The following is a 23,481-nucleotide window of genomic DNA, read 5'->3' as shown; positions in this document are numbered from 1 at the left end:
TGAAATTGTCCCTGGGTATCAGTGTTTGTCCTGCGTGTGTCTGTGTTGCCAAATAACGGGCTGGCGACTTGTCCAGGGTGTACTTGTGTATTGTAAAATGGAGCACCTATTTGCAGAAAGGGGAGATTTAAAGCTAAAGGAAAAAACTCCTAAAACTCAACGGAGGACAGGAGCTTGTTGTTTGAGATTGTAGCTTTGTAAAGTGCAAACATGCAATCCATCAGACAAACACTGTAACCCCAAAAAACTCTGAAGAAGGCAGAGTCAGTTTCTGAATGTCAATCTGTTTGCATTACAAACACCTACAAAGTTTATTAGAGAGCTTCAGGCTCTTGTTTACTTTTTTAAATATCCCCTGATTATAGTTAATTTAATGCCCTACCACATGAAGTTGACAGATCAGACATAACCAGTTCTTATCCTGGGACTTGATCAAACTAAACCAAGCAGTATGTTTTGAATGAAACACACTGCAGTCATTGTTTAGAGATCTTGTATTGTTTTGCCACTACTACGATATACCCAGAGGATGTTGGAACCCACCACTTCCACTTTTAAATTACGTAACTCAATCACCTTCTAATTGGGTGCTATCATAAGAAAATATTTGAAACAGAATTTAATTTACTAGACTGTATTATTTTATAGCAACAAATCAGGATGATGTTTTCCCTTTGCTGATCACTCCAAAAATGAGCTATAGAACTTTTGGACAAATAAAAACAAAACAAAACATAATTTGCACAGTTTATAAAAAAAAGATGAAACAGTCAACATTTTGAGCCAAAAAACAAAAAAACAAAACAAAACAAGGCTACCGGTCTGTTTGAAGTTGGCTACAGCAAGTAAATGAATGCCAATAACTCCACAACCAAACATGAACAGGGACATTAAAACACACTGGGAGCATTGCCGATCAACCCTGGCCTCATCAAACATTCCTGACCACCGCTGTCAAAAAAGAAAAAAAAGAAAGATAACCGCATGTAAAATAAAAATCCGTACACTATTGTTTGGAAGGTAATAGATCTGAATTAATGAGTGGTTATTGGTGTGATCTTGCTATCATGCAATTTTAACAATTAAATGATTTGATTAAATAGTCTTTATTTTCTGTAGATACAGTATACTTGTTAGGTAAAAAAAAAATGCAAAAAGACTATAAAAACTAAAAGTGAATACTACCATCATGTATGATATAGAGGAATGTCTTTTCAATCTTTTTTGTTTTTGTTTGTTTTACTGTAATAGAAATTATAAAGTACCTTTGTTTGTATTTACTGGGCACATCCATAATGTGAAATGACACGGGATTGGTACACCTTTCTTCTGTCCCTGTTGTCTCCTATGTAGGGAGCAGACACACCTCAGCCTCGCTGACAGCCCACAGCCTGACTGTGCGGTGCTGCATAGCTCAGCACAGCTGTCTGTTGTCTGGTTCTTCCGATGTCTACCTCCTCCAGCCTCACTCCCGGCTTTGTGCCCACTCAGCATCAGACTGATCTACACCTCTGTCATTTCCTCAGAACTTTGGTTCAACTCATAGTATTGTGAAGAGCTACAACGCAAAATATATTTAACAGTTTACAGTATTATTTTTTACTCTAATACAGTCAAACTCTCCCCAGGGTAGGGCTCTGTCCCGGGGGAATGACAAACATGTCCTATTAGACCAATGGTGGTCTGAATCCCCAACCTTATCGTTCCTTGAACTCCACTAGGAGTTACTACAGTAAACAGCCATGGCTCCCTCTATAGGCAAGTATATTTAAGGGGCACGTGCTGAGATTGCTTGTGTCAGCATTTCAGCTAAACAGCAGAATAGTGTTGACATGCAACAGATGAATGTAAAACCTTGAGAACGAAGATGCGCTGGAAGCAAATCCCTGAAAAAAAATGTTTTTTTTTTTTTTATAAGCACACACTCATATTATCTTGAGTGTCTCTCCCAGCAGGCACAATCACACTCAGGCAGATAATTCAGTGTCACAGAGAGCCTTGTCTGTGACCCTCTGGTTCCCTCCAGACAGATGAAGCAGCTGGACAGGGACCCACGGCTGCCCAGAACTCACTTCCCTCGGGGAGCTCAAAGAGAAGAGTCCCCTCTCTGCCTCGGAGGATGACCAGCTGAGCTCAGTATGTGAACGCTCTGTGTCCCCATGCCCAGGAAGGTCTGAGCAGGAGAAACAAGACTTGCAAATGTGTAGTAGTGAAGTGGTATTTTTCTTTCTCTCTCTCTCAACCAGGATAGTTTTAAAAATGGATATTTAATGTTTTGGGATATAAAAAAAGCATAAGAGTTTAATGTTGGTCACTGTAAGATTTTAAGGGATAAAGTAAACATTTTATTTACAAAAATGTGTCATATAAATATTTTCAGCAAGTTGTTGCTTTTTTAAACCCATGACCTGCATTTTCGGTGAAAAATCCCATAAATATGAACAATTTAAAAAGTGACTTTGTCTTGGCTATGCCTTCAACAAATAGGCAATGAGGAATTACATCTATAAAGCTACATATGAAGAAGGTCTGGAGATATTTTACCAAGTTCAACACAAAATTTATTCAGTAGCAAGACAGGATTTACTAAGTACATATTAATATTGCATAGTTAAATTTTCCAACTGCTTTTTCTGCCTTAATAAAATATTAAGCAGAAGGGGCTTTGTGTGTTTCATCATAATGCCAAGACAGGGTAAGCGTGATATTAATTTTTTGACATATATTGTTTTGTAGAAAAGTGAGCACAGCATTTCTGCATAATTATGTAGTCTTGGTATACTGGGTGTATTTTACATAGCAATTAAATATAAAGAAATCTACACAATGCTAAGTGGGATGAGATCTGAAACCGACAGATCTGTGTCGTAATTCTCCATTTGTGAGGCATATTGATGATTGCGTGACTCGGGTTTACCTGTGTAAATTCTTGCATGTGTTGTTCCACAGGAATTCAGTTTTACACACTGCTCACCACTCTCATAAGTACACTGTATGCCCCAGATGACAAAGGGCTCCGGCACTTCTAAAGCAGTACCATTTATCAAGTATGTATGAACACTAAGTGTTTTTGCCAAAAAGAAAAGAAAACCTGCATTTAAAACGTGTCTGACCACAATTAAGCAAAAAAAAAAATCACAACAAGAAAATTGGCTATGCAGCCATTTTATTAAAAAGAGGTTTATACTAAGTACAGAAAAGTAAACAATTGAGTTTGTCAATCCGAGTCCGAGTCCGTCTGAGCTTTAATGATGCGTTTGGTTGGGCTTTCACTCAGAGTGCCAAAACTATGCAGCGGCCAGAGCTGTGAAGGGGAAAAAAAGCAGAATAACAAGGAGTTAAAGGAGAAATAAGATTTGATTAATACAAAAATAAAGCCATTATAGGGAGAAAAACACTTTATTTCACATCTTGGACACACGCCCTAATACAGCTTTTAATGATGCATTTGACCTCATTAAAAATCCTGTTATTTCATCAGCTGTCGTAGCAGGGCCTCCAGTGGAGTGCTGCCATCCAATCAGATGGACAGAAGGTTGCCTGACCTATTTCCAGGGTCATGGTTGCGATGACATCCGGTGACATGACAACATAGCAGAATGGAAAGCTAGACAATATGCTGTCCAGGCTTTGGCCAATCACACACACTTGTTTCAAACTTCCAACTGACTATAATCTCTGATTAGTACTTGGTCATAATGGAGGGATTTATTGGAGAACAATAAGTGCAAAGTGACTCAACTCCAAACACTTTGCTAATTTTCAACCCGAGATAAGAAAATGGATCATCAAGGCTTTATGCACGTTTTACAAACCAAGGTACTTTTTAAAGTTGAATTCGTGTGTTACCTTCCAGCAAACACGACCTCGGATCAGGGCATATGGAATTGGGCCATAGTTCCTTGAGTCAGTGGAATTCCTAAGGTTATCCCCTTCCAGCCATACATGGCCCATTGGAACCTAAAATCATTATTACACACACAATATTGACAAAATGATTAACATGTACACTTGTCCAAAGTAAAACATGAATTAAATTCCCCCCCACCCACCCGCCCTCAAGACTGCATAAAAGTGAGTTATTCTCACAATGTAGTGTAACTCTAAGTAAACCTCGTCCCGTTCACCACATGGAGTCCCCTCAGCTATCCCTCCCTCTTCGCGTATCTTAACGTCAACTTGCCGATCCCTCTTTATCACCGCACTGTCGTCGTAGGAGAGGGGTCATGGGTAACAAACCGGGTTGGGAGATGGAGACTTAGGAGAACTTCAAACAGGGTCATTAGGCTGTTGGCTGAGATCTGCGCCCCTCGTACCCAGGGAGGGCAAAGCCAGAGAGGGGCCTGAGATAGCTGGACAGAGGGAGAAAGAGGGAGCGAACTAAGCTGCGGCTAGCAGCAGCGTCCAAGGGTCTCCACCGCGGTCCGACCTGCCAGTGGGGCAGTCATCCAAGCAGGCTCTAATTCACAGTGACACCAATTATGATTAATCTCATCACTTTAGGAGAGTAGGCTTGTCAAGGCCCTAATTAAGTGTGCTGTCCCCCTATATGTGCAGACAGGATCAACAACACATTATATTGTCATAATGGGCATCACAATCCACGAGTCTATTTTTGTGTTGCCCAACTTTTTTTAACGGCAAAAGTCCTCTGGAAGAAAGGGGAAAAACGCGAATAAGGAAACGGGGAAACTAGCAGTGCAGTGATGTCATGGCTTTTCCTGTTCTCCAGCTCCTTCCTCCTATCACTCCGGTCTCTGATTGCTCCCCAGTCATAATGCGGGACGCTGCATTTCATTTCATATTTGATAATTGAGACAGATGATGTGACATAATCACAAGCCAGTGACACGTTGACCTAACATGAGGTAAACAACTCGCTGACTAACAACGACACAAATGAATATCATTAAAGGAGTCATCTGAGAACCATATGTCAACATGCTGGATTCTCACCATTACACCTCATTAACATGGTAACATATGCTGGCTCCCAAGCACAGGAAAAAGAAACGCTACTGTTTGTCATCTGCCAAATCATCATCTGCCAAATCATAACTTGGCTTTTTTTATTATTATTTTTTATTCTTAATTCTGTTTATCCATAAAAAAAAACATAGCTTTTTGGTCAACAAATGTCAAGGGCCTGTCCAACACTTCTTTTTGAAATTATTTTCAGCCTCAACCTCACATCAAGAGCAATACACATTCGGTGTACCAGCACAGGCATTTGATGAAGACAGACATTTTATTTAAATGGTCTATTGTGTTATCGCATTTAAAATTTTCCTTTTATTGTGTAGTTTTTAAATTTTTTTTTAAAAATTCATAACCTTATATAAGGCTGTGAATACACAAGTATTCACAGGTACTTATGCAGGTATACAAATCAGCAAAGATGGATACCTTGCTGATCCACCTTTAGAAGCAACTACAGTCTCGTGTTGTTCTTGAATATGATGCCTCAAGCTTAATTTGTCCATCTTTAGACAGTTTTGCCCGTTCCTCTTTGCAGTTATTCTCAATCTTCTTCAGGTTGGATGATTTATGGCCATTTTCAGATCTCTCCAGAGATGTTCAGTGATATTCAAATCTGGACTCCCAGACCGGTGCTCATGTCACTTTTTTGACATCTTGGCAGTGTGCTTTGGGTCCTTGTGCTGATTTAAAATGAGCAGTCAACTCCGTCTGAGGTCAAGAGTGCTCTGGAGCAGGTTTTCATACCGGATGTCTCTGAACAATGCTGTAGCCATCTTTTTTCCAACCTCACTAGTCCGACTGCTGCAAACCATCCCCATAACATGATGCCACCACCATCATGCCTCACTGCAGGGATGAGATGTGCCAGGGTTTTATTTTTGTTTCTCATGATCTGAGAGTCCATCAGGGGCCTTTTCGCAATATCCGTATTGTAATATTTGGTATGAGGAAAGAGATTAATTTAATTAAATTTTGAATAAGCCTGCAGTGTAACAAAATATGGAAAAGGTAAAGCGGTTTGAATAATTGTATTCCAGGTGTTTTTTTTCTTTAGTCTAATTAAGATCAATCATTGTAATTTCTCTTGATTTATTTTTCAGCCAATTAGAATTATTTAAACAAAGGATCTCATCTAATAAACTATTAATTGGTAACACTTTCCCATCTAAGCAAAAATGTATATACAAGCATACTTGGAAGATGAACCAGGCAGTAATTTAAAAAGTGATTAAACAGAAATCTTTGAAACTTGGCCTTTAAGATCATGGCAAATTGAAACTAAAGCTAGAAACTATCTTCACAAAGTCACAAAAAGAGAAAAAAAATGCCAGAGGAAAACTTCAGCATTGAAAACACAACTGGACTCAGATGCTTATTTTTGTATTCTCTTTCAGAAAATGATACACAAAACCCTGTTATTAGGCAGATTAGTAAGTACTTTGTCATCCATCTTCAATGAACATCAATGTCTGTTTTTGACTTTGAACACATTTCGACAAGCATTTCTAAATATCAAGTTCAACACAGGCTGAAAGTGTTTCTACATGGAGCTCCTTTAATCCGCCGGTGGACTGCCGGGCAGGATGGATGGGGAAGGCAGCAGCGGTCTTGCGGTAGCAGGTTGGGTCCATGCCAGGCATTGTGCGCTTGTCAGAGATGTGTCGAGCAGAGCTGAAGCCAGAGCTCTCTTCACTGTGGAGGACGGCTGTTTAACAACCTTGCCATTACACTGTTCATTATTTTAACATGATTGGGGTGAGGAATTACTTTCCACTAATACAGTGTGTATAAATATTCAGCTCATCTCCAGCCATATCTCTCTGTCTAACTTTACAGCAGAGAACAGAAAGTATGGCTGACGTTTCATCTCGCATGTCTTTCTCTGTCCCCTGGTGTAACATTAGAGATCAACCGGTATTGTTTTGACACAATAGAAATGATTCTGAAAAGGTGAGAGAGCAATTAGTACATTGCTGGATCTCTGGGGGTGGAGGAGACAGGTCTGCCTATCTGTCTGAACAAGAAAAGAGGTGATGACAGGGTCTAACACTGTCTTACAAAAATCATCTTTACAGGCCTACATATAATGTTTCACACCAACATAATAACCAGACACAGGGACATAGATTCTCTGCACTAGAGGAAAAAACTATATTACAGGACATTTATATGAAGAGGTATTTTCTCAGTTAGACTAGATGCTGGTAAACAATATTGATATATTCTTAGGAGTTGAAATGCATAAATTCACGACACCACAAATTTGATGATAGACGGCATTAAAATGCTTTACGTATCTATTACGCTATTACTAAGATGCATAATACATGTAAAGAAGCAGTGAGCTACAACATGCTTTAACTTGTATTTTGTCTCCATCGTGAGCTGAGCTTGCATCCTTTTGAAATCAGAGCCTACAAACACAGATTTGAACCCCAAAACACATCATACTATGTCTCGGCTTTTCCTTAATACAATGCATCTTAGGGAATTATGCACAAGCTATGTTAAATATGTACAGCTAAAACCAGCACTTTTTTGGTAGCTTCCCCTGCAGCATAGCTAGTTTCTGAAGGAAGTTAGAAATGTAGCAGCTTTAAGCCACTACAAACATGTTTTAAAATTCACAAATTAATTATACAGTCTTGGGATGTGAAAAAAAATAGGGTTATAAAAGTGAGTGCGTTCAATAATACATTAAGGATAATGGGTTAATTTTGCCCATTATTACCCACAATGACAAAATTTGCTTCACCAACAACTATAGCTTGCAGATGTTTGTTTTATCCATAATTACAGACAGTACTTAAATGAATAATTAGCTATTTATGTGGTATAGATGCAAATTAATTTCATTGTGGTAGTTCAAGGGGACTTTTCTAGTCTTTAGCTACATATAAGTTGCTGATAAATACATCATAAGAGTCCTGCTTCTGTTTGAAACTGGTTTAAAGACGGAGTGGAAAACATAACATCAGCGTCAGAGTGTGTTCACGGTGTTCAAAGAAAAAGTTTACCTGAACAGAAAAATAAATTAGTTTAAAGTTTTAAAATGACTTAAAGTGGAAAGATTTTCACTGAAATATGATACACTTTTCAATCGTTTCTATGTGGAGGTAAAGATAGTAGAAGTAAGTATTTACTTTGTCATTTGATGAATGTCACTTGCAGGCCTGGCCTTGTGCTATATTTTTCTGAACTTATTCAGGCGTTTGCCCATAGTCTATAAAATACAAAGTAAATTCAAAGAGATGCAACATAAACACAACCTTTGGTTTGTGGACTGTCATATACTCATTCACACACACGCACACACACACAAACACATGCGTACACACACACACAAACACACACTCAGATAACCCTCCTCCCACCCATCAGTCTGTCCATTCGGCTGGCACTAACTCTAACAGGCTTCAGAGAGATTGCGGGTCTGAGCTGTGGGTGTTGGGGGGGTGGGGGGAGCAGTAATAGAAAAGCAATGACAGTGGTTTTGGCAGCAGAAACCCTGTTCATTCTCTGGTTTTATCACCATTCTTAGGAAATATAGGTGTTGTCAAAAGCTGATATTTTGACCACTGACATAAAATGGATGTGCATGGTCTAAAATGTAAACAACTCTGAAAGCCTATAGACTGCGATAGTCACACAGAGAACGACTCAGACACAGTTTTGCATTATGCATAAGCATTCATTTTAGGGTGAGAGAAACTATCAAGTGTTTTGTACTAAACACATTTTTCATTCACTCTCTATTTAACTGTACCTTTTCCTCATTTTTGGGAAAAACTCTGAATTGTGCTTGTTTGCGGGAAGACAGTGTCTAACACGTAAATAGATACTCACATATGTGTGGGTCTTGAACAAATCTGACGGAGAACTGGTGCAGATCTTATCCCCCTCCAGTCCAATAACCCTTTTACAAATGTTCATTTGTGGGTCGAATGGACTTTTTGCAATTACTATGTCCCCCCTGAAAACAAATAAATGCAAATATTCATGTAATGACACACAATGCATGACACAGTCACTCGAATACTATCAGTTATATTTGCAAAACCAGCTCTAGCAGATATGTGCAAATTTCAAAGAAACAAGCCAGAAACAATCCAATCTCACTACTTATCAAAATCAAATCAGCAAAATAGTTTATAAATAAAATGTTATAATAAATATGAAAGAGCAAGCATGGAATATCTAACCAATCAGAAGAAGTCACGTTTAATGTTAATCCAGCAGTCTGTATTATTAATGGGCTAAAGAAAGATAACAAATCAAGCCTAATTAAGTGTAACTAACTAATAAACAAAGCAAATAAGCAAGATAAATAGTTAACCGTAAGTTACACTATTTTGTGACTAAGAGTTTAAATGAACCAGCTTGTTTCTTATAACAAGCTGGTTTTAAAGTGAATTAAAACCCTAGAACTAATCAATTATAAGTATAATTCTCAAATGTAAAGAGGAAGATCATATCGAAGGTCTAATTTGAACACTTAAACGCTCCCACATACTTAACCCAGTCGACACATAGTTGCATGGTTGTGGACTGTTTGGTTTTGTACACATCTTTAACACAACGACGAGGGACACCTTGAGGACGCCCCTACCGCTTCAGTATACGTCACCCTTCAACCCTCTGGGGTTCCCACAAACTGTCACAGCCTCTATGGACAACGACGGTGCAATTTCCATACAAAGTTTTTATGCATTTAACAATATTTACTGAAGAACCACATAAATATTTCCTCTGTGTCAGATGAACGTTCCTCAAACGTTTATCTGACACAGCAAGATGCAGCTACAAAAACCATGTAGTGGAAGTGGACTAGTTGGAGAGAAATATCAACACTGCTGTCCAAGAACAGTAAAGCTAATGTCTATTTTGGAGTTTATTTACTTTTTTGGAACCACTTCCTCTCGAGCTGTATGGTTCTGCCACCTCATTTCCTTGCCTTTCTTGGTTAGAGAAATCTAAGAGTCAAATACAGTGGTAGACGACCTTCATATAAACAATGGTAGCATTACAATATTAAGGTAAATAAAACACATTCTTTTGAGAAACTTGCATATTTTGTTTTTATAAAGAAGATGTTATTTTAGTTAGATCACAAAATTCCACAAGCCAGCTGAAACAGGCACAAGAGCAAAGAGTTTTTGGGGATGGGAGGTCAGAGTCAAAAGGTTTGATCAAGATAGATACCAGACCCAAACCTTTCAGTGAAGCAAACAGAATCTCTGATCCATCCTACTTACTTTTCTATTTTAAATAGATGACGACTCATACGCTCAGAGAACACAACATCGTGGTTTACAATTGTGGGCTCCATAGAAGGACCAGAACACTGAATGAAGACAAAAACAAAAAAAAAGGTTATTATTTTGCGTAGAAAAACGTGTGGAAAAAGGGGCATCAGTGATGTAAACTTGTAAATACGAACCACCACAAACTCGCCAATGTATTCGAAGGCACAGTGTGCAATGCAACCGTACTGGATGGTGTAACCCAAGAGGCCCAGGGTTTTCCCCAGCATATGACGGAACATCTCCACCTAAGGAAGAGAACAGTTACAAAATTTCTTTAAAAAAAAAAAAAAAAAAAACTAAAGCTGTGAGGAGTTTCATTTCTGGAGGTGTGGACAAGGTTGTCACAGTTGGCCTACCGCCAAGATGGCACATTCTTTAGTGTTTCATTCTCAGGGGCTGAGTGGCCAGTTCACACCAGAAAACTGTCCCGCACTTTGACCCTGTGGACGATGGACCTATCAACACCTTGAGCTCAGGTGATGGACAAACACAGAAACTGTGACACGTCCAGCCAGGCAGCCTTGCCCCGTCTACAGCCACGTCCCTGACTGTGCTGCCATGATCATTAGAGCTGTTATCAGCTCCTGTCGGCACCATAGAAACACAAAAACACCCGGGCACACTTACAGCAGCCTTGCAAACACTGTCATTTAAACACACAAGGAATAGGTCTTCTGAGCAAACATCACAACCACTTTTGGGTTATTGACTTTTACTCAACCCACGGGATGAACTGAAGAAAGCAAGCCAGTATTTACACACTGTCCAGCAGGCTCTATATGTAGAAAAGCTCTTGCACACCTGCACATACACAAACAGGAACTGTATACGGCTGGGCTTAGATGTTAGCGCTTGCTTCAGTCACTTTCTTTTTTCTCAGGCTGCTGTCCTGCTAGCCCTCCACAGGGTAAAGAAATCTTTTTCTTCATCTCTTCTATTCCTTCTGTCTCTTTCCTTCTTTCTCTCGCCATGTCTCCTCTCCCTCCCAGGGTATTATTAACCAAAGCAAGCAGAGCGGAAACCAAAGTCCCAAATCCTCAGAGCTCTGGGAATGACTTCCCAAAGATGGACAAGGATTAGGACCCCCAATTTCTCCCTTACCCCACCACCCCCACCCCCTGTTTCTCCCCAGGTTCCCAACAGACCGGGTGTCAGGTGGCTCTGTGGGTCCTGCCAAAGGTGTTGCCCCTAATCCCATTACCCCCGCCACTCTTCTCTCTCTCTCTCTGTTATACGCACAGGTCCCTCTCATTCATTCCAACCGAATTTCAACTATTAAACTCTCCATCTTTTCTTTCATGTGTCTTTTTGGCCTATTCGCCATCCTTTTTGATCCCAAAAAGATAGACTCCATCCTCTCACTTCCCCACAACTTCTTCCCTCTGTTCCGCTGTCACCCCAGACAACCCTGCGCTTTCCAGAAAACACTGTGAATAGCAGGGCTCAAGCAGGTGAAGGAGGATATATAGATACCCTGCATGGAACCCTAAAGAAAGGCCCCCTTTGCACTTCCTGCATACTCCTATTTCTTCTGCAAACTCAGTACTTCCACAGCTGGTACAATAACACCTCTGGCCCTCTAATTCCTCTGTTGGCAAGAAAGTGGACTGAAGGTTAATGTGAATCTCTGTTCTGCGCTATAAGGCAGCATGTTCATGCCTCTTCCTCTTACTCTCAGCTTGCTTCACCTGAATTTCCATCTCTGTGGTACTGCAATGCACTCTTAGACATGATCTCCAGTGTTCACCTCCTTCTGCTAGACTAGGGATCAGGAATCTTTGTTAGCACTCATTCACAGAGCACAGTGGACAGCCTCCCATACAGCTGCCCTCATATCTCTATTTCATCACGCCCCCTCCCCTCCATTCCAGCATGCATTCATCATAGGTAAGGATTAGGAGACTTTGCATAACCAGATCACACGGCCACTGACTGATATCAAGTGTCCATATGCAGCCGCCTGGTTTTCTGAGTCCCCCTCTGTCACTGATAGTGTGCGTTTGTGTGTGTTCATATCCACGGACAAAAGCATCACCTGTATGTTACATAGACAGAGTAACATATGAGCTGAAGTTACTCTTGGGACTCAGAGTGAGGTGGACATACACAGAGACTTCTAATTAAATATCTATTAGATCTAATTTCCCTCAGGCAAAGAATCAAGCAACCAATGCTATCTTTCAGCTCGAATACCCCCCTGCATGTGTTTGTGTGTGTGTGTGTGTGTGTGTGTGTGTGTGTGTGTGTGTGTGTGTGTGTGTGTGCGTGTGTGTGTGTGTGTGTGTGTGTGTGATGTTGGATGGGCAAAGGGTATTAATCGCATGTTGTATTACAGCTGTAAACTAACACAAAATCTCTCTGCTAATCCTGGATTACAGGGCAAACATGTTCATGAGAAAACAACAACAGGAGAAGAAAGTCAAAGGAGCCTTCCCTGCAGAACCATCTGTGACCGCTGGCCTCCCGCTGTCACCTCGCAGCGCTACAGTCAGGATGAGAGGGCCATTTCAAATGAATAGTTGCAGATGGAATTATATCATTGTGTGTTTGACTTTGTGATCCTCTTATTGAGGGAACCCAAATTCACTCATTCAAGCAATCAAAACTAGACGAATCATCAGAATGTTTTTAATGCCCAATGTTAAATGCCCATTTTGCGAAAATGCTGAGAAATAATTTGCTCCATTAAGAGGGATTAAAAATATTTGAGGATAGAAAATAATTGGTGTTTTTCTGTCATTTGCGTTAAGGTGAACAAAGAGATACCTGCATATAGAAAAGCAGGAAGGAGAAAAAATTGAGCAGTTTGGAAGTTGCTGCCGCTAAACTTAAATTGTGAATTAACTGGAAGTGTTTGATATCAATGTATGAGAGTCCAGTTCTATGATATTTATAAGGAAAAGGCTTCATATTATGACTTGAATTGGTGAATGTTAGATCCACACAAGTAAGTCTTAATTTTACTCATTTATCAATTGCTGGTTTTCTTTGAGGTTTGAAATGCCTGTTGAGATTTTATCTAACCAACATTAACTACAAAGCAAAACATGCACTGGGGTTCACTTGATAGAGTCAATACTTATTAGCTTTGATTAAATCGATGAACAGGCCACAAAATCTAAATTTTCACTAACGTATTAGTCAATCAAACACCAGAGATGATGAATGGAAAATCTACAGGCCAACTGATTGGACCCAACTGTGTTTTCCAGTGCAATTCTTCGTAAAGCTAAAAACAAAAACTACTGCAAGAACTTAAAATGAAACATAGTCAATAACCCACCAAAAGTGATACCTAATTAAACGCACATCATTGAAGCCATAAGGAAATAGTCAGAAAGAATTACCTCTACTGGTCTCGAGAGGTTTGACCCTGCCATGAGTGAGTAGTGTTAATTGATATACATGACCAGTCTATTAGGACCACAATGCGAATTTCAATCCAAACAGCACACAAGGGCCTTGCAGCGGACTTCTTACACAACTAAATTAGGAAAACATGGGCTGAGAGAGAACTGGGCAACAGGGGGGCTAAGAGGCTTATGAGCCCCTTGTCAGATATTCTTCTTCTCCCCGAGGATCACAGATGGAAGGGAGTCTGGAGAAGCAGCCACACCAGAGTGGGGACGAATCCCACCTCTGATGTCTTTCTCTGGACAGCAGAAGGCAGGGGAGGGTGGGGAATGAGTCCTGTTGCGCATGGCTTGATTTGATCTTAATGTGAGATATAAAAAGGAGGAGCTTTGGCAACAAGGGGTGTCTGTGTGTGTGTGTGTGGGGAGGGGGGTAAGGGTGAGGGCAAGTTGTTTCAACTATCACTGCAATCACAGTTAATCCTGAAGAATTAAACACAGACACCTGGCTGGATGGGGAGTGACAGATGTAAAAGTCCCAGGACAGTGTCTGTACAAAATCCCCGTCCCTCCGGATCCTGCCTTCTATCAAAGGTTTAATTGAAAAGGCTGATCTCCATATTGCTCTTTGTATTGTTGCTAACGGCAACGCAGCCGTGAAACAGCTGAGCGAGGTTGCTATTTGAGGAGCTCAGGGTTTATACCTACAATCAAAGGGTCAGTCAGAGCAAATAATAGCCAAGTGATATGAATACAACTGCTGCGAAGTGAAAGGAAGTGCGGGCTGACACAGTCCCCAGCCAATTACATTCAGTGGAAAGTCAGTCACTAAGCCTTATTGTATTGACCACAAGAGATTGTGTGGTGCTGGCTCTGTGTTGAAAGAATTCAGAGATCTTATCTGTGCTTGTATCAGATTTACAAAGGAGTTTGGGTTATCCACGGCCCCGAGCTCAACACTAGCTGCTATTTTTTAATACTGACTAGTGAAAGACATCTTAGCTCACCCACAATTTTTGGACTGCAAATTTTTTTTTTCAATTCTACGAGAGAACATGTTTTGTATTTCGATTGTTTCTGGATGTGTTTGAATATGTCAAAACATCATATGACTCAAACAAAAACATCTGAGAAAACCAGGCTGAAGCAATTCAAGATATGGGACACAGAATAAATGAAAAAAAAGGGGGGTCGGGGGAAATCGTTGGATAAAATTAACTGAAAACAAAACCTGCCCTGTGCTTATTGTGCCTGCCCTGTTAGACTATTGCTTTTCTTTCAGTGTTAACAAAACAAATTTGGTGCATGCTGATAATAATCTGGCATCCTCTGGACGCAAAAAGTTAGCACTCCTTACAGCAATTCCACACTGATGACAGAGCAACATTGCAGAAAGCAAAACAGTCAGACCAGGAAAAGGTCTGACATGTTATGACTGCTGCTATTATTTAGCTCAATCAGATACAGCAGCTGACATAATAAGAGTAGAAAACAGCTAGATCCTGATTTGAAAAGGTGTGTTATTTTTGTACAATTACTCGAGCCTGTTGTGGAGACACTAAACATATTTCTGCACAGTAAAAGTCCAGCAGAGATTTGTTAATCAGTCTCAATACTGTGCAGATTAGCAGAAATCCCTGCATTTATTGTTCTGCTGAAGCCAAATCTCCTCTTCAGGCCGGTTAGAGCATCTTATTTTGCTCGTATAGTCTCTCCACAATGCCCGGCGTTGTCAGTCATGATATATTCCCTTGGCCTCCTGTCAACATGCATAAGTCTCAACAGCGCTGTCAAAACAGCAGGACTGTCTCTGCTGAGAGCGTTTGTAAAGTGAGCAGTTGGGCGATTGCTTCCTCGGGAGAATCACAGCATCCTGCGATCCTACATGGCCTCTGGCCTCTCTGCTACACAAAGCTTTTTACAGCTGTCTTAAGGATGTCACTGATCAGTCTCGACTCCAAAAGAAATGTTAGTGGACTATGTAATGTTCAAATTGTACAGTGGTTGTCCTAAATAGTATATTTTGGAGGTCTAAGAATAAATAAAAGTAATTTTATGCATAATAATCTTCGTGGCTTTTTGTTTTTTGATACTATTGTAGAAATAGATACAAGATCTGTTCATTGTCTTACACTAAGTAAAACCTTCAATGAATTTCAATCCATTAAGCCATTATCTTTAGCTCACTCGCGATCGGATCATGATGGTAGCAGGTCCAACATGCAGTTAAATACTCTCCATTTCAGGCTGAGCATGTCCAGGCCAAAAGAGATACATAGTCTCTCCAGTGAGATCTGTGTCTGCCAATTATTAGCTCAGGTGCCTGAAAAAAACCTCCAAAGTGAAGCACCCAAAAGACATCTTGACTGGATGCCCGAACAACCTCTGCTGACTCCTTTTGATGCAAAAGAACAGCAGCTCTATTCCCAGCTCTACCCCAGAACACGGAGCTGCTCACCCCATCTCTAAAGATGAGCCCAGCCACCCGACAGAGAAAGCTTATTTCAGCTGCTTGTATCCGGGACTTTGTTCTCTTTCTCAAGATCCATTACCATCTGTGAGGTCAAGGACAGAGATGAACCAGTAAGTCGGGAGCTTTGCATGTGGCTCAGCAGACTGGAACAGCACCCACCTTACCGCATACAAGGTCTCAGTCTGTCTTCCCATTTTCTTATTTCCTTCTCCATTCAACCATCACTCAAGGATAAGACACCAAGATACTCTCGTCTCAGGCACCTTGCACTCGGCTGCAGACTACTCCAGAGAACAGTAAAGACAGTCCCGATCTAAACATGCCAACAGAACCGCATCATCTGCCAAAAAATCAAAGATGAGACCCCAAAGTTCCAAAACCTGAGGCCCTCCTCTCCAAAACTATGTCCTTGGAATCTGTCTAAGAAAACCAAAAACACAAGCGGAGGATTAGAAGTGTTCTAATATATTTCACCAAGAGGTTGATGAATGAAGTTTTGATGTTTAACATAAATGTATTGCTGCATACCTCATTATCAGCTCAGCTCAGTAGTTGTCTCCTTAGAGATTTTTTCTGTTTTTTGCTTGTTATACTTAAATGCTTCAGGTCCTCAAACTAAATTTCCTATCAAACAGGGTGTAAATACAAAAACATGACTGTCACTTGTGTAAAACATAAATTGAATGTGATTAAATATGTTTTTGAGAGCTTAAATTAGGTCTGTTGACTGTCAGACCTGTGGAAACCAAAAATCTCTTCAAAAAACTGTTCAACAACATTAAATAAACTAATAGATCTAAAACATGTTAATACCGTTCTTTTCTAAACACATTAAAGAACAAATGAGAAACAATAATTGACAAAATCAAGCCCTTTGCATGTCAGAAAACCACAGTGCCAGCTGTGATGCACAGGAGATTAAAATACATTTTTTGTCCGTTGATGTGAGAGAGGGGTGCAGATTTTATGGAAGATGCATGTCGCAGTACATTTGGGGTACAACTAGAAACATTTCAGAAAAAAAGAACATCATTCTGACTGTAAAACATGGAGGTGTTAAGTGTGTTGGAGGTTACGTTAGGACCTGAGTGACATGCAGCTCATACATTCTGTTCTTTACAAGAATATTATGGACAACAAAGTCTGGACATGAGCTGACCTTAGGCTCAAAGAAACTTGGGCTACTCCAAATGATCCAAAGCACACCATAAAGTCTACCTGTGAATCTCCCCATATTTTATGTTTTCTTGTGTCTTCTAAAATTCCTGTTTCAAAATAGGCATATTTTACTTTAAAAGCAAGGTATTTGGCATCAATATTTATTCTTCTTTGTAGTGCCTACTTTACCTACTTCATTAAAAATAATTTACTACAAACAACAATAATAAACCATTTTCTGGGCGAATATCCCAAATCAAAACGTTTTTTTCTTAAATCGAATTGTTCTGAAATCCTCTAAAACATTTTTCAATTTTCTGTTTCTTTTACCTGTTAATGGACTCTCTATAAAATAAACACAGATTACCAAAATCTTTTAAGTACTATCCGAAAATGACTATTTTCTGTTCAAAACCTGCAGTGAGAAGCCACTTTTAAGCCCTGACTAGATTCCAGGAATTGCCACGAACGCATAAACTCAACATAATTTAAAGCAAATATTGATAAACTTGCAGCAGCAGCTGTAAACTTACAGATATCTGTGGATCTTTTCTGATTACAGCTCAACGCTGAGTGCGACCATGCACTCACAATAACAATTCCAGTTTCCCCTTGACAGCTTCCTGAAACAGCAAAGTAACAAACAAGATTGTGATTGGTCGACCTGCCCCAGACTTTTCTTTGATTGGATAACATGCTCCACAACATTGACGTCACCAGTAGCAATATGGCAGCTCCCGTGAACAGTGTGGGTAAAACCTCTGGTGACCGTTTTCAGGTTAATTGTACGAGCTTTCAGAAGAAAACAAGAAGTAAATTGATCTCCATACCCGGGACGAGACCTTCGGTCCAAAACGGACAGCTCTTAGTTTCGACTGGTGTCACGTCGCTGGACTACCTGCTCGGTCAGTGTCCCGCTGCTGCATAGGCTAAAAGTCGTTATAATGCAATGTTGGGTAGAGTGAATACACTCAACTGCAAACATACCTTCACATTTTCAACACATCACGAGTTAAAAGCATTAATATGGATCTTTGTCGGAACCAAAAGTGTTCGTATTGCATTATCCCTATCTCTTGCAGAGCTTTTTTTTTGTTAAATAATAATAAAAAAGGTTTCATTGAGGTATTTCTCTCTCCAAACTAGTGTCATGCAATATTTTTTAAAACCCTTCTTATGGAGGTTTTTATAGATAGATAATTTATTAGTCTCCCATAGGAAAAATTTATCATGGAAGCAGGGGCAAAAACTGCAGTACAACAATAAAAAGGACGTAACAATGAAAACAACAACAGCAATAAAAGTACATAAAACCACAAATGTCAGATGTTATACTGTTGAATAACTTAATCAAGACCGCATCCAGTCCCTCACTTTTGTTTAGATATATATTTTTTTGGCGACAATAATATTCGTACAAGTCAGAATTGAAATGTGATTTTTCTGATTATGTCTGCATATAGAAAGAAAGATATTAATAATTTTATATTTTTCCTTCCCTACAGGTGGTGGATTAGCAGTTGGTACAGTGCTTCTCATTGGTGAGTCTTTCTCTTTACATTTTTCAAGCAGACAATGTATTGTCTACAGTCTACACATTATGTTTCTTATTCCTGGAAACAATGTGTATTTCTTAGCCTGTTGTAGATTTTTTAAAAACATTTTTAGCTTTATTCAAGGCATTTTAAAAAGATAAAACCTTCACTTAGCACTTCAAATAAACATGAGCTATAAATGTGTTTGTCTTTGGACTGTTAAGTATTTGCAATAATTTATATAGATTTTTTTTAGCTGGAAGTGAAATAGGCTACTCACACCAAAGAAGGAACAGAGTATAAATAGAAATATCCTTTACCGTACAACCGTATGAACATTTAGGATCTCTTTCCGTACCTGAAATGTTAAAAATGACATGTATGCCTTAATGTGTATCTTAATTAATTTTATATGATAGACCGACATTGTGAAGGACATAAAAGTAAAATATACATGATTTTAATTTTTTTAACCAGGGAAACATATAAAGTACTGCTTGCATTTGTTTTGACGTCCACTGAATGGATGTTTTGTAGAACTTAATCTCACTGTAGTGTAAATAGTAAGACTTTTGTATCTACAGACTGACATTTTTAATGTCAACTCTCCAGTTTGCAGGTATTAACACACATTTTAATATTAATATCAAGTGAAATTATGTCTGGACCTTGGACTATTCTAAACTTTGGAATTAGTTGAATGAATTTATTATCATTGCAAATAATGCCATTTCACTGCTTACACATTACTCAAGTAAACCAGTTCTCAAGTGACAATATCTTGCATGTTTTTGTTCTTCTTCTCTTTTCAATCAAATGATGGTTCACTAGCAGAACCTCTGCAAAATTTTAACATGTTGAGGAAGGGTTAGACCATTTGAGTCAGGTGTGTTGGTGCAGACACATTTTAAAACCGTAATGACACTGAGACTGGAGCTGGACATACATTAAGTAGACATTATGTTGTTGGTTCACGTTTCATCCTGGCCCTTTGTGTTACACTTGGTTGTTTGAAAAGAGTTTTATGACTAAGGTGTGATAGATCCTTATAGTAAAAACAATAAGCAGTCTATCACAGACAGAGGATATGCACATTAGTACACGAACAATTTGCTAATTTGAGGATGAAAACACATGGAGTTTAATAGAAATTCGAAATCATAAGAAAAAATTAAATTAATTTTATAATTCAGCAAATGTATAAGAATGGATTTCTTAACCATTCTTGATAAGAAACCCAAGAATGGATAGTAAAAGCATTGAAATGTGTTCGTTTGAACAGGGTCACAAGGTAATTTTTAAGACTTTCAGACTCCATTAAACCACAGTGAGTGGAATTAAACAAAAAGTACCATATTTTCCGCACTATAAGGTGCACCTAAAAACCTTCGATTTCCTTAAAAGCCAACAGTGCACCTTATAATCTGGTGCGCCTTATATATGGACCAATATTGAGCCACAACACTTCTAGCAACTACGGTAAGCAGCCGCCGACTTCATTTTCCCCCGTAGAAGAAGAAGTGTGCGGTGCTGGGATAGTTGTCAGTTTGATAATACATTTAAAGCCAAGGGGGGCGCAGAGGCGGGGGAAGAGAGATAGAGACTGCGGCAGCAGCGTGTCGGTTGGTCTGTGTTACCCAGAAAGCAGTTGGGCACAATATCGCAACACCAACACCGTGAGTGAAACAACGACTGGGGCAGCCTACTATATAAAGCACTTTAGGACCACTTCTTTACAATGTGGATGTGTAATAATAGAGTACGGAACAAACTGGCAACCCAAACTGAAGCGTCTATTCTATGTGCCTTATAGTATGGAAAATATGGTAAGGAAAAACAGAACAGTGGTGAAACTGTGACCGAGCAAAAATGGTATCCAATTAGAGAATTTCATAACTTAAAGATTTCTTTGAGTGACTCTTGTACAGCGGCCTCAGTCCTTGATGCAACCGACACAGGTTCAAGTTCTGGTCTGATGACCTTTGCCACTTGCCTTCTCCCTCTTTCACGACCCAGTTTCCTGTCACTTCATCATAAAATAAAGATCATTAGGGCCAAAAAATTAAATAAAGACTTCTGTAACATTTGCAATCAAAACCATCTTGATGATCCCCAAAATCTTTGGGAAAATATTCTGCACACTGATGCTACAAAAGTAGAACATTTCAGAAGTCGTGTGTTCCATTACATTTGGCACAAAACGTAACACGGTTTTTAGAAAAAGAACATGAGACTTACTGAAAAGCATGATGGTAATGGCAGTGTCGTGGTTAGAGCATGCTTTGCTACTTCTGGACTTGCATGGCTTTACGTAATCAACAAAACCATAAATTCTTAATATTGTGAAGAAGAGTGTTTGACAACAAGTTTGTGATCTTAAACTTTGGCCCCTTAAGTCATTTTTCATACCAGTGATCAGAAGCACATCAGCAAGTCCACCTCTTTGCGGCTCAAAAAAAGATAATAGGTTTTGGAATGATTTATCCAAAAATCTCATGAAGATGCTGTTGTATCCTCTTAAACAGAATGTTCAGGCCCAAAACCCTCCGTTGTCATCGACAATAGCAGAAAACAGGGGACAAACAATTTTTTCAGCAGTTATTGCAAATGCTTGATGGCAGATGTTGATCCAAGAGTGGCACAACCTGTTATAAGGCCTAGGGGGCAATTACTTTTTCATATTGTTTGAATTGCTTTCTGCTCTCCTTTTTGTAGCCCCTTATAGCTTTCTCTGTGATGATACTTTGATACATATTCATTTTCATAAAAGTCTTTAAAACCTCAGCAACACATTGGCTCAATTCCTGCAACCTAAATTGGCAACGATTTAGGAATCATCCACAGGCTCTGCGGTAAGTGTGTTACTCTCAAGCAGACTGACAAATGGACTAATAAGCTGAAGGTCTCCCGTTAGATTCCCAGGTGTTCACACTTTTTGGTTGCTTGTTCATTAATATGCTCCTCTGCAGATGTTTTATAGAAGTTTTCAGAATAACATAAATCGCAAGTGGGTTTTCTAGGGGCTTAAATGTCTTCCACTGTGTTATTATTATTATTATCATTCATTGTAGGCTAGGCTATATGCACTGGTGGACAGTGAGGTTAAGGTAGTCATGTTTCCCCTTGAAGCTGTAATTTGTGTGTAGCCAAGGCCTATACCAACTGATGATATTGCTTTGCCCTTTAATTCATCCCCCCAATCGATGCAGGAGTCAGTGATTACACACTAATGCGTTCTTCCCTTCCATTTTGTGAATCAATGTACGGTTGGTTTCATCTGGTAATGAGAGACACAGTAAAGGTGAAATGCGTGTGTGTGTGCGTTGAGCACTCTCTTGTGTTTGTCTCTGAAAGAGTGGCATATGTGCACGATGTGTGTGTGTTTTTTCCTGGGTGGAGTGGGGCGGAGTGTGGGGAGTTTGGAGTGTGTGTTTGTTTGTGTTGTGTCGTCTGCTGCAGTCTGCCCCTTTAGCCGTGATGGCCTGTTTGTGAGACACAGACATAAAATTATCAGACTGGTCATTGTCTGCCTTTGAAGTGTCTTGAGCTGTCTGTCCTGATTTGTCACCCAGAGGGGGGATCTCTTCAGTATGGCCACTGTCTAAGGATCTCTTGTGTTTCTGCAAGTGGAGAAACAAAGCTGCCTAGTCTGTATTATGTTGACCATTTATGGTTTTATTCCTTTGTTAAATTAATGCTTCTTTGATTTAAATGCCACCTTATTCAGTGACTTCAAGCTCTTTTGCGTTATTTTATTTCAGTTCTATGAGCAACACAGAGATGGCTTACAGATTGTTTAGCAGTGTACGGACATTAACAAAAGGATTTGCAATTGTTTTTTAAAAAGAAATTAAATGTTAGTTTTAATTAGAAATTCACCAGGCAGCTGTTTTCTAATCTAATATTCCGATTCTGATTTAGACATTTTGCTGTTTTTTTTCTTAAGGGTTAAAATGCATAAAAAGGAAGAAATTCAGAATATTTGGTAGAACCAGTAGTTTTGAATCCCTCAATAAATGAAGGAGCATTAGCTGCACATATGCACCAAAGCATATTTCCCAAATATTTTACTTAATTTGCAAAGTGCATCAAGATTACATTTTTGAGCTTTTGATGCACTTTTTTGATGCCTTTGTGATTTTATGTTTTGATGCATAAAAAAAAAAATAGAAATTCAGTTTTCTGTAAGCTGTTGATTTCTAATCACATCTGATCTTGGGAATCCTTGTCAAATATTTGTTTAAGGCTATGATTGATGAATCAGTATGAAAACAACATAATGTTACAGGGATGTGACAGTGAGCGTAGGTAGAGTGTGTAGTAACTAAAGGAACTGTTCAGAATTGCAGTCAGCGTATGAAATATTGGTTCATCTAAAAAAAAAAAAACCCAATAAAAAATAACAAAAAGACAGCAGAGTAGTCCATAGAAAGCTGCTGTTATTAAGTATTGAAAAGTCCAGTTTGAATCATTGACCTCGACTTTAGGAAATCCCTCATTTGTATTGAGATGGGTTGTATATTGTACTAAACTGAACCGTCCGGGTGACTTTTGTTGAGAGTTAAGTTTGTCAAAATAAACATTACTGAAGTGAAACGGCATTAGCAGAGTTTATAGTGGGAACAATTTGTAAAATGTATTTCTAATCGGTTTTTATTCCCTTCACTTTTTTTATA

General features: G+C 39.2%; 2 protein-coding genes across 6 annotated transcripts in view; one reads left to right on the top strand and one right to left on the bottom strand.

Moving 5' to 3' along the window:
- Positions 1-3,149: 3,149 nt before the first annotated feature.
- immp1l (inner mitochondrial membrane peptidase subunit 1) lies at positions 3,150-16,242 on the bottom strand. Its single transcript, XM_081605246.1, is given in 7 exon segments — positions 3,150-3,304; positions 3,850-3,960; positions 8,827-8,953; positions 10,236-10,324; positions 10,421-10,531; positions 16,098-16,188; positions 16,190-16,242. Coding segments are annotated over 7 exon segments (669 nt in total). The 3' UTR covers positions 3,150-3,217.
- Positions 16,243-17,949: 1,707 nt separating this feature from the next.
- The window catches only part of elp4 (elongator acetyltransferase complex subunit 4), a 59,683-nt gene continuing 54,151 nt past the window's right edge, over positions 17,950-23,481 (top strand). For all 5 annotated transcript variants that reach the window (XR_014086925.1, XM_081605244.1, XM_081605243.1 and 2 more), the window contains exons 1-2: positions 17,950-18,175; positions 18,776-18,811. Coding sequence is in view for 4 of the 5 variants with exons in the window: in XM_081605244.1 (XP_081461370.1) it covers positions 17,965-18,175; positions 18,776-18,811 (247 nt within the window). In the remaining variant the exon portion in view is untranslated. The remainder of the gene's footprint in view (positions 18,176-18,775; positions 18,812-23,481) is intronic.

Source organism: Poecilia reticulata, chromosome 3, assembly GCF_904066995.2.
Source record: "Poecilia reticulata chromosome 3, P_reticulata-male-v2, whole genome shotgun sequence".
Taxonomy (NCBI): domain Eukaryota; kingdom Metazoa; phylum Chordata; class Actinopteri; order Cyprinodontiformes; family Poeciliidae; genus Poecilia; species Poecilia reticulata.
The sequence above is the reverse complement of the archived record's forward strand: the minus strand, read 5'-3'. Positions and strand labels throughout refer to the sequence as shown.